Source organism: Onychomys torridus, chromosome 4 (genome assembly GCF_903995425.1).
Source record: "Onychomys torridus chromosome 4, mOncTor1.1, whole genome shotgun sequence".
NCBI classification, from domain to species: domain Eukaryota; kingdom Metazoa; phylum Chordata; class Mammalia; order Rodentia; family Cricetidae; genus Onychomys; species Onychomys torridus.
This window is the reverse complement of record NC_050446.1, coordinates 87,095,073-87,114,542: the sequence shown is the minus strand read 5'-3', so window position 1 is coordinate 87,114,542 and position 19,470 is coordinate 87,095,073. Positions and strand designations below refer to the sequence as shown.

At 42.3% G+C, this 19,470-nt stretch overlaps 1 protein-coding gene across 1 annotated transcript in view; it reads left to right on the top strand.

Moving 5' to 3' along the window:
- The window catches only part of Ryr3 (ryanodine receptor 3), a 521,956-nt gene that overhangs the window by 332,201 nt on the left and 170,285 nt on the right, over positions 1-19,470 (top strand). Inside the window, 6 exon segments of the mRNA XM_036183838.1 lie at positions 479-642; positions 3,886-4,051; positions 8,480-8,566; positions 8,975-9,201; positions 10,990-11,782; positions 14,440-14,640. Coding sequence (XP_036039731.1) covers positions 479-642; positions 3,886-4,051; positions 8,480-8,566; positions 8,975-9,201; positions 10,990-11,782; positions 14,440-14,640 — 1,638 coding nt within the window.

Genomic DNA, 19,470 nt, shown 5'->3' with positions numbered 1-19,470 from the left:
CTGCTCAGTGTCATAAAGAAAGGAATGAAGTGGTCACCTTCCTTGGTGCCATAGCTGTTACTATAATGTGGTGATAAGCCTCACAGATTGTATGATCCTCATTGGGAACGTTTATCCTCACCACTGCCTATGGTTGGCATAAAAGCCACATAGAGAGGGTTGGCAGCTGGTACATAATTATCTTCTTTTTCAGCTTCTTTCTCAAGACTTTGCATAAACCAAAGCCTTTCCTGAGTCTAGAGTGCAGCACGGTAGACCTCCTCAGCCAGGCATGGTGACACAGACTCAGAAAGGAGAAATACCACAAATTCAAGGCCAGCTTGAGCTACAAAGTGAAACCCAACTTGGGAAAAGAAAAAGAAACCTTCCATGTGTGCTTCTTCATAAAAATGAGCCAAGTGAACTACTGAATGATTTTATCCCTCAGCTCTCCTCCCCAGACAGACACCACTCATGAATTTTCTTGTCCCCTCCACAGCAATGCTACTATGCTATCCGAATTTTTGCTGGGCAGGATCCATCATGTGTCTGGGTTGGATGGGTGACTCCAGACTACCATTTATACAGTGAAAAGTTTGACCTGAATAAAAACTGTACTGTGACTGTCACCCTGGGAGATGAAAGAGGTCGGGTCCATGAAAGGTAAGGGGGATCCCAAGAGGCTCCTTTCTCCCTACAATAGTCACTTACACCTCATCCTTCACCCCAGATAGAGAAAGTATCCCAGCCTGTCTTAAAAGGTGGACAGAAACTTAACTTTTAAAATCATTCAAGGAACTGGGATCACCATGACAGTGAAAAGGGAGTTTCTGTAGAAACAGAGGTTCATTTATCACAATATATAAATCACAATTCAGGGATGGGAGATAAAGATAGACAGTTGGGCCGGGCGGTGGTAGGGCATGCCTTTAATCCCAGCACTCAGGAGGCAGAGCCAGGTGGATTTCTGTGAGTTCAAGGCCAGCCTGGGCTACCAAGTGAGTTCCAGGAAAGGCACAAAGCTACACAAAGAAACCCTGTCTTGAAAAACCAAAGAGTATGCCTTTAACCTCAGCACTTAGGAGGCCAAGCACACATCAAATGACAAATCAGAACACCTCATCCCAAGGGTTTATAATGTCTAAAAGCATAAAAAATATAAAAGAGACATGGAAAACCCATTAATAACAACCAATGAGTAGAAATTAGGACTCTTTGGGAGAAATACATTTTAAACCCCTCCCTCCAGGTTCTCCATTGTCCACTGGCACTGCTCTCAGGGAAAATTTTTGCCTAGATGTGAAGCTCGATCCTAATTAGTCTTAACAATAAAAACCTATCATCAGATAACAGGGTGAAAGCTGAAAGATCAGAGAAACAGAGCAGCCATCCACTAGAGACTTCATCTAACCCCTATGAAATCTCAGACCAAAATGTAAAGATCCTGTCTCTGTAAATCCTCAGACTGAATGGGGCAAGATCCTGTCTCCACCCACCTTATATTCCTGTCTCCAACTCCCAAGTGCTGTGATTAAAGACGTGAGCCACCACCACCTGGCTGTTTCTCTTTTAAACTAGTTCAATCTCCTGTAGCCCAGGGTGGCCTTGAACTCCTGATCTTCCTGCTTCCTCCTCCCAAGTGCTGGAACTGAAGGTGTGAGCCTCCCAGGTGCTGAGATTAAAGGTATGAGCCTCTACCTCCTGGGCTCTATGGTTAACTAGTGGCTAGCTCTGCCCTCTGATCTCCAGGCAAGCTTTATTTGTCAGAACACAAAGACATCATGCAACATAGATGTGTCCCAAACATGACCTTAAAAAAAAAATCTGTTTTTTATGTGACCTTAAAAAAACCATCTTATCATCTGTCTATTTCCTATCCTCTGGGCTTGGAACATCTTTTCCCTGTGTAGCCATGTATCAAGAGGTAGTAGGTTCTTCTTGGATAGGCCTTCACACCCTACCAAGTGATGGATCCTTTTCAATTAGTGCTTTTTCTATAATAGAGCTCATCAAAAGCCAACCATCAGAGGTGAGTCATATCACCCTCAATGCAGACCCCTGTGGGTCCATGATGAAAAGCACAGGCTATAAACCCAAGCTTAGAAACTGACTAGGTTTGAAATGAATTCCCAGTCTCTTACTAGCCATGTGAGCTTGATCTCTGATTTCCTTATATATAAAACTCCTTATATATAATTATTCAAATCCCAGAGTGCTGTAAGAAGTAAATGAATTAATTCATTAAAAAAATGCTTAAGACAGTGCCTTACCTCGAGTACTTGATAAATATCAACTATTACTGTCAGCACTTAAAGCAAGGCCTGGTGCATTGTGGCGATCAATAATTCTTAATTCTTTATCTGACATAATAAGCAATAAACACAGGATTGAGTTTTACATGTTTCAGGGTATTTTAAATTTGGTATCTTTAAAATATACATAAAGCCTGCCACTTCACAATGCACAGCTCAGTACATCAGTAATTGAATTCTGTAATTTAAAAAAGTGATAACATGGCTTGAGTTAAATCTTTATAGAAATCTATCCATGGCTATAACTGGAAGTCACAGTTTGTAGAGGTCAGTCTCTGCCCAAGGACACTCATCCTGAGAAAGCAGCCCCATTGTTGCCCCCAATTAAGAGAAAATGAACAGAAAGGGATATATACTAAGAAAGGGGGTTTCCACTCACAGCAGAAAATGGCAGACTTCTAGAAATAGAAGAAAACAGAATCTCTTAATCTAGGCTGAATTTTCCAAAGAATAGCTCAGAGAGGTAAACCGCCTTCAGGATATAGGATTCAAGGATCTGTCCATCACACAGTGCCGAATGCATGTTCTGGGTTCCTTCACACAACTGAGTGCTGCAGTAGGAACCTAGGCCAAGCCATATCAGATTAGTCTCAGTGTGTTCAAAGGGGTTTCTCCAGCATCAAGTAGAGAATCAATTATCCATTAGCCTAAGAAAGGCCATATCATATCACTTCAAAAGCCCAGGTTCTTCAGCTGTTGCAGCCCAGGTGAGCTGAGGAGGCAGGACAGACTGCTTCTTTCCACTACCCATTGTGAGGGGCTCCGAGAGTCACGTTGCACATTGCCTATCTTCTCCAAAGCTCTCTCTAGGTATAAAATTCTGCAATTAAGAAATGAGAGCTGGGGGTGTAGCTCAGTAGTAGAGCCCTTCCTTGCTCTACATAGGATCCTGGGTTTGCTTCCTGTCACCACAAAAATGAAAAAGATAAAGAATTTGGTTTGGGAGCCTTTAAAGGTTCTTGGTCATCCCAGTTTGATTTTAAATGTAAAGGCCACATGGCATTCTACACTCTGAAAATTGGTAGACAGACAGAGAGGGACCTAAGTGGTTATTTAGCTACTTAGGCTATTTAGTTGTGTATCTTGCAGACTTCTAGAGATCAGGAACATACAATATAGTACAGTTCGGGGAGCTAAGAGGCCATCAGAGACAAGCAGTCTATCTGGACCCCAGTTGGCATTCCAAGGAATATAGGCCAAGTTTTCAAGCACATTAGGGCCTATGACCCTGGATAGCATAAAGGGATACTGAGCCCAGATTACTCTTCTGCTTCTCATACCAAATTCGTCTATAGATTTACCTAAGGTTAGTCCCTAAAATGGACAGAAATCTTCTAAAAATCATCTCCTTTGTATCAGAAGATTGAATTGCTAATGAGTTTTGGAAATAGCTATCTGAATACTGAGGTCTTTAGAAGGAGGCAGCCTGCCATATTGCCACATCTCCACACATAGTATTTCATGCCTGAGTAAACTTAGTTGTAGCTGAATGGTTTCATTCATAGAAAGAGTTCTGGGGCATTTTACAAGTGAGTTATGATTAGAAACCACCCAGACTATATTCTGTAACTCCTCTCTTTTATCTGGTTTTCAGTGTGAAACGCAGCAACTGCTACATGGTCTGGGGTGGAGACATTGTAGCCAGTTCCCAACGATCAAGTCGGAGCAATGTAGACCTGGAAATTGGCTGCCTTGTAGATCTGGCAATGGGCATGTTGTCCTTCTCAGCTAATGGGAAGGAACTTGGCACCTGCTATCAGGTAGGTGTGGCTTCTGAGGCTGAGCTGTCACTTTGGGCTTTGGTCATGTTCTTCATTCTGTTCCACATGGACTTCATCATCCTCCACCATACAGTTGATGAGACTGTATGGTATACTGGCCATTAGATTAGCAAATAAATGAGAACAGAGTGATTGTATTTTATACAGAGAAAAATATATCTATTTACTGGGTGATTTTTATATACTGGTCATCTCTCAAGAGGAAACAGCAGCTTTTCCCTATTGAGCTCTGAAATATTATTCATTTGTTCCAAAAGTATTTCTCTGTTGCCTACTGTCTGTGTCAGATAAGATTGGAGATTGAAAGGGTGAACAGAGATAGTTGTCTCTTTAAGACATTTGCTTTTCAGAATAGAAACCTATAAAAACTGAAACAAGAAAACTATTTGTGGATCTTACCTGGTAGTACTTTATGAGCCTAGAGACCCATAGAGCCCACCGTAGGAAATGCTATGCTGAGGGATTGTATTTCCAAGCATTTTCAACACTCTTAAGCACAGGACAGTGAGTCACATATATGGGTAGGTAGCATTTGCTCAAGAAGTTATCTCTCACATGAAGAACAATCAGGAGAGTCTCATGAAGGAAAAATCTTGGTTTTGAAGAAGTGAAGAAAGCAGTACTCTGCAGGGTGGGGAGCACAATGGATCAACAGATAGAATAACAATTTGCTCTATGAGTGGTAACGAGGGTTCCATTTGGAGAGAGAGGGAGGTATACATAGGAAATAGGGAACTATGGAAGGTCTCAGCATAAAAGTAATGTTCAGTAATTAAGGAAGCTAAACTTAGTCTCCTAGGGTCAGCAGTATAGATAACCACAGCAGATATGTAATACCCTGTTACTCTATAATAGATTAAAAAAAAAAAAAACCTGATTCTTTGGTCAGCCCCAGGTCGCAGTCTATGGAATGAAAGGCTTTAGGCAGCCATCTGTCTCACCTCTGCTTGGGGAGATGGGCCCAGGTGTATAGCAGACAGAACAATCATTCCAGTTCTGAAAGATTCGTTAACCAAAAATGATGGGTGGACCGAACTTTGTCTACATGTCACGAGCAGCTCGCCAACAGGGAGGCAGTTTACCTGTCTCTTCAGTAGTTCCTGCAGTGAATGGCACACCTCCCCCCATGAGGAGTACAGTCAACACTTGGCAAGCTTGACTGGCAGCTGGAGGGCCCAGCCATTTCCAGAAAGAAGCATTTGTGAAACCAGGCTCTGAGGAAGAGAGTTAAGTACTCTTCTAGTACTGACTACGATGCTTCCCTCAGCCCAAATCCCTCGAGAAGCTTTTATATACATTACTGCTGTCCTCCAGAATCCATTAGTGTTTTCCCATTACCTTCTGAAATAAGCTAAACTGAAGGGTCCCTCCTGAGCTGCAGAGAATTCTGGAACATTTAATAACTTTCACAACCAGTTGGACTTTGGAGATCTGCAAACATGAATGAATTAACAACAAAACAAGGTGGCATTTGCAATAGCAGTGACTTGCATGCCTCAGAAGGGTTCATGAGGCTAACAAGATGCCACAACCAAGAGAAGGATGCTGCAGCAGCTTCACATCCTGCATAGTGATTTCTAGGTAACATCAGGCAGGATGGACCATTATCGTCTTTGAGCGGGGTGTAAACATGCTCGCCTGGGGCATCTTCTTTATTCTATACATTCAAACTCTTCTCCTACTGCTCAGTATTCTAGTCCCACAGAGCTTTGCTGGATGGGAGAGTGGCAGAGTTCTGCTGAGAACCCTTAGGAGGTTCCTACCCAACCATCCCCTTCTAATCTCAGTGAGACACAAGCATGTCCAGCCATGTGTCTGGTCCCTGGCAGCTGGATCATTGTTATTCCACAGCTGTTGTCATTTTCATTTTTCAATTATCTCAAGAGGAACAGGACAGCAATATTTATACACTGGCCTTCAATTCAGAATGGGCCAAAACAATGAGAGAAAGATTCTCTTAAACAATGTTCCCAGGCCTCCCATTAAATGGTGCTAGGCAATCTGAAAACCTTTCTCTCTCCCACTTAATAAAATCACTAGAAAACTGAGTACTAAAATACATACTCACAAGTCAGTCCTGAGTAACTGCCCCACACCAGGTATATAGAAGACACAGCCAATTATGGGATTCAGATTTATGAGAGAGTCGAGCTGTAGATTCTAGCCAGTTTCTAGGGCCTGACCTTCACACATGATTAGAAATGGGGTGTCTATCAACACAAGGACAAATAGATCAGCCAGTGATAACAAATATTAAAAAAGAACCTTAGGTACAAAAATGAAAGAAGTCTGCAACAGCTCAAGTCCAGGTTCTGAGCATTGCACAGGAGGTGTGGGGGCGCCCTCTCCAGCTTGTCAGTTGTCCCAGGGCAGGGCCCAGCTCTGGGCTCACTGTCTGTGGAGCAGTAGCTGGCACCTCATGGGCACTCACTGATATTTTGTGTTGTCAGACTAACTAACTTGGCTGGAAAATCACTTGTTTCCACTTTTCTGCCTAACAAGTTGCCATAAAATTAGCAGCTTAAAATGACCTGCATCCATTACTTCACAGGTCTGTGGCTTGCCAGGCACTTGAGCTCTCACAAGGCAAAAGCCAAGGCTCCTGCTGGACTGAACCAGGTTCTTCTCTGGAGGGTCTGGAAAGAACCCCTTTCTGAGATTTTCTGAGTTATTAACAGTACTCAGTTTTTCATGTTGTAGGTTTATTGTTCTGAGGGCCTATGTCCTTGCTGACTGGTAGCTGGGGTCACTCTCTGCTAGCCAAGTATGCCTACAGTTCTTTCACGTGGTCCCTCCACCTTCAAAACATTGTCGTCTTATGATTCAGATCTCTCTAACTTTCTATTCTGCCTCCACAAAGGAAAACAAAATAAAAGAAACAAACAACAAAACAACTCTGCTTTTAAAGGACCCTCATATAACGACATAAAGCCCACATCTTCCTCCAGCTTAAGTTCAGCTGGTTAGCAGCTTCACTTGCACATGCATAATCCAATTTTCCATTAGCATAATCACAGAAATAAATCCCTACAGAGCCTTCTAGAATTATATTTACCGCATCAGTGGCCCCATTTTCTTTCCTCTTGTATACCCTGAGGAGCCTACATTTGTATTTTCTTCTTATTTTAGTCCTAAACAAAATTTTGCATTGTTCATCCTGGTGAGAGTGTGCTCAGGACAAGAAAACATTTACTCTCAAGACTTTCAAAGCACTCCCTAAGTCAGGCATGAGGGGAGCCCTGGACTTGAGTTGAGCATTTTGTGAAGTTTGCGATAAGCCATCCTTGTAGGGCCAGAAACCACCGCCTATAATGCAGCTTACTTCCAAAGCCAGTGTGTTTAGATGAGGCTCTTTTTCAAAGGAGTGACAGCCTCCACATGTTTGGTACCTTTCTATTTTCTAGATATAAAATGAAGGCTATAAGGGTAATGAGCTCTCAGGGGATAGCCAATATAGCTACTTATCCTTGAATTTGTAGGCAGGGAGAGTTGCAACAATTTCCCATCTACTTAATGGTAGTGGAGGAATATCATCTAAGTTTGTATATATCAAAATAAACAAATAGTAAGTGAAGCCCCTGATTTATATGCAGATGCCTCATGCAATCTTGCAAGGTACAGTTGGAAGCCAACCAGAGAATCTCAAACCCTTTAACATAAATATAGCAAGGGTAAAGAGTAAAAAAGGCATCCAGAGCATCCCAGGGAGAAGGCAAAGTCCATATTCCAACTAAGATCCTCAAGGTCTTTGCCCTTACAGCATCAATTCTCAATTGTGATGTGTGTCTGCCCCAAGCCCAGGACACTTGGCAATGTCAGAGAACCTTATTAATCATTAGGATTATGATGTACTGGCAGGTACATAATAGGTACAGAACAAAGATGTCACTCACAACAGTATTGAGGGTAGCTCTCCCATCAAATTACCAGTGCCAAAATCTCTATGAGACTAAGGTTAAGAATCTTGACTGCAGGGTATCATGGATCTTGTGAACCTGCCATTTGCCTTCAGCAATGATCCCTGAGTAACCACCCAGACATACTATTGTTCAGTGGCCATCAGTGCTGTCTCGCTAGTGAGTAATAGAAGCTTCTGGCCTTATGACTCTGCTCCTGAACTGCAGAGAAAGCTGCTGGCTGCAAGTATCTAAGGAAGAAAGGGAAAGAAAGGGTGTGTGTAAGGTCTTTTATCCCAAAGCAGAAAGGATTTAAGGCCTCAAGCAGTGACAGTCTGAAGTAAAACAGGCCAGGTCTCCAGAAGTGTCTGAGCAGTAGGGAATGACCAGTCAGTTAGTTGTCTTCTCTTCGCTGAAATCAGATGGGTTGACTGACTACTGTGGCCAGCGGCTTAGCAAACTGTGATTCCCATAGCCCTGGGTAAGCCTCTTGACTTGTTTTTGTTTCCAGGTGGAGCCTAACACCAAAGTATTCCCAGCAGTCTTCCTCCAGCCTACAAGCACGTCTTTGTTTCAGTTTGAACTTGGAAAACTGAAGGTATTTATCTGTCCCTTCGATTAGTACCCATGCTGAGGGAAGGCCAAAATGACCATCGTGGGGAAATCCCAAGCATCAGAAGGCAGGGAAGATCTCTTGCTTCTCATTCACCTCCCTGCCTCTTTCAGGCCTCTAGAATTTGCTGAGAAGTCCTAATGACAGATTTTTTTCACTGTCCTTTTCTCTCACCCATTTTGGGCTGCTGAAAGGATTGATTACTTCTCACATAACCCATTGTGTACCATCCTAATTAATGACAAAAGCCTTTGGAGATCCTCAGGATAGATAGTCCTTCTTTAACTTATACTAGTTATATTGATGACCATGAGCCAGGTGCATGATCCAGCAACTAAAACTCTCCCTATGACATGTCTCTTTTCTTCTTTGATGTCTTTCTGCCTTCCCCAGAATACAATGCCCTTGTCAGCAGCCATATTTAAGAGTGAAGAGAAGAACCCCATCCCACAGTGTCCACCTCGGCTGGATGTCCAAACAATCCAGCCTGTGCTATGGAGTCGCATGCCCAGCAGCTTTCTCAAAGTGGAGACAGAGCGGGTGAGCGAGCGCCATGGCTGGGTGGTGCAGTGCCTAGAACCTCTGCAAATGATGGCACTCCACATCCCAGAGGAGAGCAGGTACTTGAGGGAACCACCAAGGAAGGGACAGTCCTGGGAAGCCAGGAAGCTTCAAAGGAAACTAGGAATATCTTCATTGAACCCTAAACTATCCCAAGATAACTGTTCATTCCCCACATCAGTTCTATCCTTTCCCTTCCCCAACACCATCATTCAGTCAAAAATAGCAGAGAAGCCAGGCGGTGGTGATGCATGCCTTTAATCCCAGCACTTGGGAGGCAGAGGCAGGTGGATCTCTGTGAGTTCGAGGCCAGCCTGGGCTACAGAGTGAATTCCAGGAAAGGTGCAAAGCTGCACAGAGAAACCCTGTCTTGAAAAACCAAAAAAAAAAAAAAAAAAAAAAAAACCAGCAGAGAATAGAGAATACACCATAATGCCCCAGCCATGATACCTTCTGAAGACCAGGAAATATTACATGCTTTTAATTCAAATACAAGTGATACTGAAATATACATATATACATATATTTATTTTTACAAAAATTAAGAGAAGAATGACCCATGTCTAGCTTGACTTAGAGAACTAAGAGTTGGGGTCCTTGTTTCCCTGTGTTAAGAGGATTGTGACTGGGTTCAATCCCAGCACTTTCATTTCCTGCATATGTGGTTTGCTAAGCTGCTCACATACTCCAAGCTGCAGCAATTTCAGCCATACTTCAAAAGAGAATCCCACCCACACTGTCGATAGGGTAAGAATGAGGTTGTATGTGTGAAATCCAGCATGGTTTCTGGCCATCTTGAGAACCGAGTAAATTTTATTGCTGCGGATGTTATTATCCCTATGTTTCTTGACTGAAAAAAGTATGTGCATGGGGCTGGAGAAATGGATTTCTGGTAAGGGCACTTGTTCTTGCAGAGGACCCAGGTTCAATTCCCAGCACCCACATGGTGGCTCACAACCATACATAGTTCCAATTCCAGGGGGTCCAATGTCCTTTTCTGACTTCTGTGGACACCACAAATACACATGGCACACATTAATATATGTAGGTAAAACACTCGTCTGTATAAAATAAATATTAAAATATAAAAGCAAAAGCATGAGCAGAAAGTGAAGGTATTTGATACTCTTGGGATGCCTCTTTGGGTATCCCCTTGAATTGTGTACCACTTACAGGACAGGAGAGTATGGGAAAATGAAAAAAAGTATTGCATCCATCCTAGAACTCCATCTCTGGGCCTCCATGAGCAAGAGAACAACACACAGGCAAGCAGGCTGCAGATGTCAGGAAAGAAGCACTCACTGGGTTAGGCTAAAGAGTACCAGTTGGCAAAGTGTTTCCTCTCAGAACAAAAGTGCAGATGAAAGGGTGGAAAGTCTTGTAGGTGCCACAGAGCTGGATCACACAGGTAGTATAGGTTGGCAGTGGGAGCAACAGTGGGTGTGGCGGTGGGCGTGAGCTGCGTCTTCTGAGAGATTTGTGCCAGAGAAGCAGATCAATTTCAGATAAGAAGGCCAGGTCATTGTCATATTCCCAAGTGTCTTTCTCCTTGGGACCTTAGGGTTTCCACCTCCTTTTTGGTTTTTTGATAATTAATAAGCCAATGTCTTATATTTCCCAGGCTTTTTAGAATATTGTAATGAGGCAAGGTGGATCGTTAGTAACTGGGGTGTGGACCATAGCTCAGAGAGGAGGAATACCCTGTTAGAGAAAGCATGGCAGAGATGTCTGTCCCTTCTGCCTTTGCTGAACTGGTTGAGGTCCCTGGGGTTTTTTACAGGGCAACGACACTGAATTCTGACCCTTGCTTCTCACTGTGGAATGGTCGATTGCTTTGTCTTCCTCAGGTGTGTGGACATCCTTGAGCTCTGTGAGCAGGAGGACTTGATGCAGTTCCATTACCACACCCTGAGACTTTACAGTGCTGTGTGTGCCCTGGGAAATAGCCGAGTTGCCTATGCCCTGTGCAGCCATGTGGACCTCTCACAGCTCTTCTATGCCATTGACAACAAGTATTTGCCTGGACTCCTTCGATCTGGTTTCTATGACCTGCTCATTAGCATCCACTTGGCCAATGCTAAGGAGAGGAAGCTGATGATGAAGAATGAGTACATCATCCCCATCACCAGTGCCACCAGGAATATCTGCCTATACCCAGATGAGTCCAAGAGGCATGGACTGCCAGGGGTGGGCCTGAGGACCTGCCTTAAGCCAGGCTTCCGGTTCTCTACTCCTTGCTTCGTGGTGACAAATGAGGAGCATCAGAAGCAGAGCCCTGAGATTCCCTTGGAGATTCTCAAGACAAAGGCTCTCAGCATGCTGACAGAGGCTGTACATTGCAGTGGGGCCCACATCCGAGACCCTGTGGGGGGTTCTGTGGAGTTCCAGTTTGTGCCTGTGCTGAAACTCATTGGAACCCTCCTAGTCATGGGTGTTTTTGATGATGATGATGTTCGTCAGATTCTCCTCTTGATTGATCCCTCTGTGTTCGGGGAGCACAGTGGGGAGACGGAAGAGGGAGCGGAAAAAGAAATGAGTCAAGTAGAGGAAAAGGCAGTGGAGGCTGGAGAAAAGGCCAGCAAGGAGGCTCCAGTCAAAGGCTTGTTGCAAACCCGATTGCCTGAGTCTGTCAAGCTGCAGGTAACTGGGAACAACACACATGCTCTGGTAAAGTGCCCTGGAGGGAGAGAAAGCCTGGGTATGGGGGACTGTGGGCACACATCTCATTCTACTGCTGGAGTAGAGGTATGCAGAGAGTCCCTGGATTGATGCCTATTTCTATGGGATACACTCTCTAAGCTTTCCCAAGCCAACATGAAAATGCCAACCTTTATCAGTAAGACACGTTGAAATGTTTAGAGATCATATAGAAGTCTCTTCTGTTGTTGGTTGTTTTATACTCTTTTTGGGAGGCCCACAACCCAGCTCCCAAGTAAATCACAGAAGCTTATTATTACTTATGAATTTGCAGCCTTAGTTTGGCTTAGTTTCTAGCCAGCTTTCCTTAACTTAAATTATCCCATCTACCATTTGCCTCTGTCTGGGCTTTTCCTGTTCTCTTACTTCTATAAATCTTACTCTTACTTTGTGGCTTGCTATGTAGCTGGCCCCTGGAGTCCTCCTCCTTCTCTAGCTACTTCTTCCTTTTCCTCTCCTTCTTTTCCCAGATTTCTCCTGTATATTCTCTCTACCTGCCAGCCCTGCCTATCCCTCTCTCCTGCCTTGCTATTGGCCATTCAGTTCTTTATAAGACCAGTCAGGTGTTTTAGACAGGCACAGTAACACAGCTTCACAGAGTTAAACAAATGCAGCATAAACAAAGGAAACACACCTTAAAATAATATTCTATAACACTCTTCACCAGAGTTGGGCTTGCCCATGGCTCTAGGCCTTTGAGATGTAAATGATTATCTTATCCCTGTTTAGCAAAAGGGATAACATTCTGGTTGTAACCAAAGTAACCCCCAAGGAACTGACTCACGGGACTATCACCTGAAGCAATGCTTCCTCGTGTAAGCTAGTATGATCCATACGCTAAGGATGATAACCTTTGTCTTCTGAGCACTGAGACAAAGGGGAAAATTGAACAGTGAGTCTGGGTCAGACATTCCTAGGATTTTATTCCCTCTCTGCTGATTACTGGATTTGTAAACTCGCCAAGTCAGTAACCAGCCAAGACCTTAGAGTTATTATCTGTAAAACAGAAGGAATACAAAAAGATAATGCCAAATATATTTTCATGAAATATGTGAAATATGTTCTATCATAGAATGTGCTGTAGTAGAGTAATCAATGATAAAAGTTCTCTCTTCTAATATAATGGGATTTGTACATAGTTAATCAGGATATTGGGTATTAGAGGAGAAATGTAGCTTATGTATAATCCTATGGACAGACACACACACACACACACACACACACACACACACACACACACACACCTTAGCATTTTATTAAATCTTTTAAGGGTGCTGCTGTGATAAAGAGCCAAGATCTTTTCTTTGGTATAAATCCCCTGACCAGCACTTGAAGTTCTTCCATTTTACATTTGACCTCTGACATATAGCATCTATGATTGCCATTTCAGGGATTTTTAGGGTGAACATGAGAGATCCAGTCATGCATAATGACACTTCAGTTCACAATGGACCACATAGATGAGAGTGATCCCATAAGGTGATATTTCTTCCCAGGGGGAGATGTAAACAACATCTCTATCCCTTCTCCTAAGGTCCCGATAAGCAAACTAAGGCATGATTCCACTGAAGTTCACACTGGAGAACCAATGTGTTTATTGGGCTTCCTTTCAGAACATAGGTGAGGGGCTACTTAGAGGGGTCTGGGTGCTCCTCCCCCCACAGGCTGCACCTAGAAAGTCTTTACCCAGGAGGAATGAGGTCCTTCCTGTAACTGTGTAGATGGAGCTCCTTCATCTTTTCTGGCCTATGCACTCTAGCCCCTCCCTGAGGCCATGTGCAATTAAGGCCGTGTAGATGACGTCATAGGAAATGGCTAGAGAATAAGGTGAGGGTCTTTTGACCCTTTCTGTCCCTCTATGAAGGAACATAAATAGTCAGCAAGCCCAGCTTGGAAAATTCTTTTGTAAGTGGACACAACTGAGCTCCCCAAGATGGTGATACACTGGTTCAGAGGATAGTCACTCACAACACTTAGTGTGTGATGTTTTCACCACGGTGAAATCCCCTAACTGTGAATTCATCAGAGCGTATCCTTGTCACCAAGTTAGGACTATCACTAGGAAATAAAACACGTTCAGACTTTAATGATTTTCTCCAGCTTTTTACAGTTTTCTCACACCTAGTTCTTTTTAAAACAACTTAAATTTACAGAATGATAAGATTATTATAATAACAAAAGAACTGACCACAGTTGAGCTGTGCGGTGAGTAGCCAACAGGGAAGATGAGTTGGGGAACAAGCTTTTCAACTTTCCCATCTTCTGCTGCTGGAAGGGGGGAGAAAGGAAGGCAATGCTTACATGAGCATTTTGATGCTGGTTTTCATACATGACTCCTGAGGGAAGTACTTTCGAGAAGATGCTATTTTCAGGAAGCTCATTTCTCTGTCATTCCCTGGCTTCAGTGGCTGAAGAGTTCACTTCTAGATTGAGGCAGACTTGGATTCAGTAGCTTCATGGTTACTCCATAACACTAGATGGATCACTGCACTTAACCTAAGTCTCAATGTTATCATCTATAAAGCAGGGCACTGGCAACTTCTTCTGTGTGCATTAAGTGCATTCTATATGGATGTATACACACACACTTTTTGTTACAGATGTGTGAACTCCTCAGCTACCTCTGTGATTGTGAACTGCAGCATCGAGTAGAAGCTATTGTGGCATTTGGCGACATTTACGTGTCCAAGCTTCAGGCAAATCAGAAGTTCCGCTACAATGAGCTCATGCAGGCTCTGAACATGTCTGCAGCCCTCACTGCCCGAAAAACAAGAGAGTTCCGTTCACCACCCCAGGAGCAGGTGAGTCACATCCTGACCTACATTCCAATTCCTATGGAAAATGGTACATGAACCCTTTGTGTTATCTTCAACAGACTGAAGAGCTATGGAAGCCAAGAAGAATCACCACAACACCAAGAGATAGGCTTGAGTCCTATGTAAATAATGACTGCAGAGTATTTTCCAATTATCTTGGCTGGGGGAAAAAAACCTTTCTAAATTGAGTATAACACAGAACTTTCTTCTCCCACCCTCCCCTCCCCTGTGTATACCTCTACTAATTAGTGGAAAACCAGAGGAGTGTTGAGGTTCAACAGAAATCTCAGCCACCATTCATTACTCAGAAGGATGTTGCTAGCCCTCCTGGAAACCCCTCCCTTTATATCAGAGACTAGAAGAAAGTAGTTGGTGTGCCCTGGTTTGTGAGAGTTGAGGTGCAGCCTTTCTCATCCATCTGATATGTCCAAGGCCCTTTAACTTAAATTTGCATTAAGCCTTCCTAGCCCCATGAAGCCTGGAGAACAGGATTCATTGTGAATCATATTTTGTGATGTGTTCTATAGAACCCACTTATGCTTGTCACTGATGAGACAGAAGGTGACTTTGAGATAAGTCTAAATGAAGGAATGGCATCTTGTGGTATAATAGTGCTATCCAGGCTAGTTGGCCACTGTTCCCTTCGTTTTCAATAGTAAGATAGATCCTTCAGTGAGGAAACCACTTCTGCTTTTAAACTACATCTTTGAATCTTATAAATTTTAATAAGCAGCCTATTTATTGTTATTGATATAATTACCACTATTTTATATTAATGGTACAACTACAACTTCATTCAATTACTTTCCCAACCTATTTTATGGAACATAGTTATTTATATTGTCTTGCCAATAAACCACATATCTTAGCTTTTGAAAGACTCATGAATGACAATGCCTAAAGAGAAGGCAAAGCGAGTCATTTCTCTAGTTGCAGAATGAAGGTCCTTGAGACTGGCTGAAATAGATATGGTACTGTACCAAATGCATGAGTATGCTGTTTCTCCAGCTGCCACCCAAGAATTACTCAGGGATATTACAAATACTATATAGGCTACTTTGAGACTGTGGTGAGTATGAATGTCTCCCATGACACTGAGCAAATGATGCTCTCCAAAACTTTTATGGATAATTGGAAGACAATAATATAGAGATAATAACACCAATATTGGCTTCACATAATGACACTCCAGATCTTTTCCCCCATCACTCACATGTGGTATTGGGTTCTTGACCCCTTTGTCTCAGTTTCTTTCGCCAAGTATGGGTAACATTCATATCTCTAGCCAAGGATTCTTCTCAGGATGCCATGAGATAACTTATTTTAGACCGCTTAGCAAGGTATCTGCCACCGAGTAAGAATTCTGTAACTGTTCCCTAAACTGCCAGTAGTTTTAGTATTAGAGAAATCTGCAGCCTCACACCTTCTTCTATGGCCTGCTGCCAGTGGCCTGGTGAGTGGAGGTCACAAATTTTCTGACATCTCTAACCCAACCATCACCATCCACAGTATCTATGGCCTAAACTTCTCCTTTTCTCCATTCTAACTTCAAGGTTTTTCTTCTGCCCTCCCTAAAACTTCTATTGCCTCCTCCTCCAGGTATCTAAGTAAAGAAACCATTCAGAAATCTGTAAGTTGACGTCTCCCTTAAGGCATAGACCAATGTATCACTGCATGACAGGCCACTGGCACCAATACATCTTAAACAAGGTCACCAGAAGATCCTAGTAAGTCAGATCATTTGGCCCTTTCTCTGGGATCTCTGACTCAGTTGGCCTGGGGTAAAGCTCAGAGTTTTTCATTTTTAGCAAGTTTTCAGACTTTTTTTTATGCTGGTGGCTTAAAAAACAGTACTAAGAGCTGAAGAATTCATCTGCAGGGTTGGAGATTTAGCTCAGTGGAAGAGCACTTGCCTAGCAAGCACAAGGCCCTGGGTTCGATCCTCAGCTCCACAAAAAAAATAATAATAATAATAATAATAAAATAAATAAATAGATAAATAAGTAAAAGAATTCATCTGCTCCACCCCTTCCAGAGGAGACCAACCCATAGAGTTCTCAATGAAAGGAAATGTTTAACATCAGTGAAAGACAATTCAGATCAATCTCAGAGGTTAGAGATGTAGAACCACTTAGAAAATCAAATGCATGGAAATTGGAGTCTTAAAGAGTGATGATTTTCACAGCCTGTGAGGAAAAAACAGAAGTTATAATCCTCAGAGTATTCGAAGTAATGGAGAAAATCATGGGGAATGTGAACAACATAAAAATAATGTAAGTCTAAGAGTTGTTTCATGGTTTGGACAAAGTGGCTGCTTACAGTCACCTCCCAAAGGCCTTTGGGAGAGGGGACGACATGACTAGTAGAAACCCTATTTGGTCTGCCCTCCCACCCACCTTTTGGTTGTGTGCTCTTTCAGCAGGTGGGGCCCTTCCTAAGTTTTCTTGACAGGAGGAGTCTTTCAATAAAGAACTTCTGAAACCATATCTTACAACCTTATATGAGTTTAATAAACACATATCCTACCTTGTTGATGTAATTATCATGATTTTCCTTTTCCAGCCTATTTCATGGACAGTATTTAATTAAAAATAATACCTCTACCTACTTACAACAAGATTTGAAAGAGAAGTTCTGAATGAGAGACTTTCTGAATCATGTTAAAATTTAGTAAGATATTAGAAATTCTTCTAACCATGAAGTCTTCTATGCCTGGTGGTTGGGATAGCATAGAGTCACAAAGAGGAAAAAATGACCTCTAGCTGCTTCTGCAATTTCTCTACCTGATCACTGACCTGTGTGTAGTTGCGGACCTGCAGGAAGTATTCCAAAGTCCAGAAGCTTAGCCAGGAAACAGAGCCTTCACTGACCTCCGCGAACATCACTTTTCATGATTAATGGATACAGCAGAACAACTCCCCCACTTTATCACTAGTGGGGATCGAACATTTTCCATGACACTTTGTAGTGGTTACATTTAGAAATATCTTTACATTCAACACTGCTTCAGGATTCAGGGCCTCTAAGAGTAACCAATAGGTCTCTTCATGACAGCTAATGATGAAGTACATTTATTGCTATAACACAGAATATTTTGGCTTTAATAAATGACCTTCACCACTATCATTTCTCTTTGTAAGTTTGTAGCAGGAATCTTAGAAGGTCTTATTAATAAAAATCAAACCTGAGGCCAGTTATTGGGGTGAATCTGGAAGATCAGAGAAGCAGAACAAGCCACAGTTTCCTCACCTCAACAGTTCCTCAGCTGATCTTGCTTCCTCAGACTGGAAGCTTCTGTGTCCTCATCCCAATGGCTCTCAGCTGAACTGCTCTGCTCAAAGCCTAAAAGCTTAACCAGCCAAATGCTTCTAGTTTCTGGTTTTCATGCCTTATATACCTTTCTGCTTTCTGACATCACTCCCTGGGCTTAAAGGCTCGATTTCTGGGATTAAAGGCGTGAGTCACCATGCTTGGCTGTATCCTTGAACAGATGGATTTCTGCCTCTGGAATGCTAGGATTAAAGGCATGTGCTACCACTGCCTATCCTCTATGTTTAATATTGTGGCTGTTCTGTCTCTGGCCCCAGATAAGTTTATGAGGGTGCACAATATTTTGGGAAACACAATACCACCACATAAGTTTGTATGTGTTGTTTTTTAAGATAATAATCCATAAATTAGTTGCCTCACTGAACTTCAAGAAAACTACACAGTAAATAGAAAAACATCAAGAACGGAATAATAAAAACAAAAAGAAAAACAGAGGTAGTGCAGAACATAGACCTACACCTCAAAACTGAAACCTAAATGAAGCCCCTAAACATAAAATGAAAAGCTAACTAAAAGAACTCTATTGAGTATATATTATAAACAACTAAAACTCCAGAAATCTGAAGAGGATGTATTAGAAAATGTTTAAGTTGAAAAATGTGCAAGGCACTCCACCAGCTAATTTTCAAATGGGTAATTACCTGGTAGAAAAATGGAGAGAGAGCATGAGAAGAAAAACTTTACAAAGTATGAAATAAAATTAGTCTTAATGCATGGAAAATAAATTTCAACCTCACCAATTAAATGCAAATCAAAGCAACAGGGGTATGATATGCTTCACCCATTAAACTGGGAAACATTTGAAAATGTGTTAAGCTCTCATTGCTGTAATAGAGATGCCAAAGTAACACACACTTACATAAATTTGGAATAATGCAAATTGTTGTGAGATTTCTGGGAAGCAATTTACAATTTATATCAGAAGCCATTAAAATATACAGACCTGTTGCTCCATTCATTTCGCTTCCAGTAGTTTATCCTAAGAAAATGATCTGAATTGTGAACAAAAAGCTTATAAAGTATTCAAAGCAACTTTGTTTATAAGAAAAACAAAGAGGAGTCAAGAGATGGTCTGATGTGTAATAGCACTTGCCACACAAGCATAACGATGTGATTTTGAACCCCTGAAACTCTCATGAAAGCTGATGCACAGTGTGAGCATCTGCAATCCCAATGCTCAGAGGGAGAGAAGGAAAATGGAGACAGGAGAATTCCTGGAAGTTCACAGGACAGCTAGCCTGATGTATGAAGTGAAAACCAAAACAACCAGGACCCTGGATGGTAAGATGGAAGGCAAGGACCAACCCCTAAGGTTGTCTTCTGACCTCCACATACATGCTACAGCTCATATGTGCCCACACACACACACACACACACACACACACACACACACACACACCATACCAGGTACTCAAAAATAATAATAAAAGTAGAAACAAGCATATCTTAGCAGAAACTTAATTTTACATAAATTTGTATCTATCC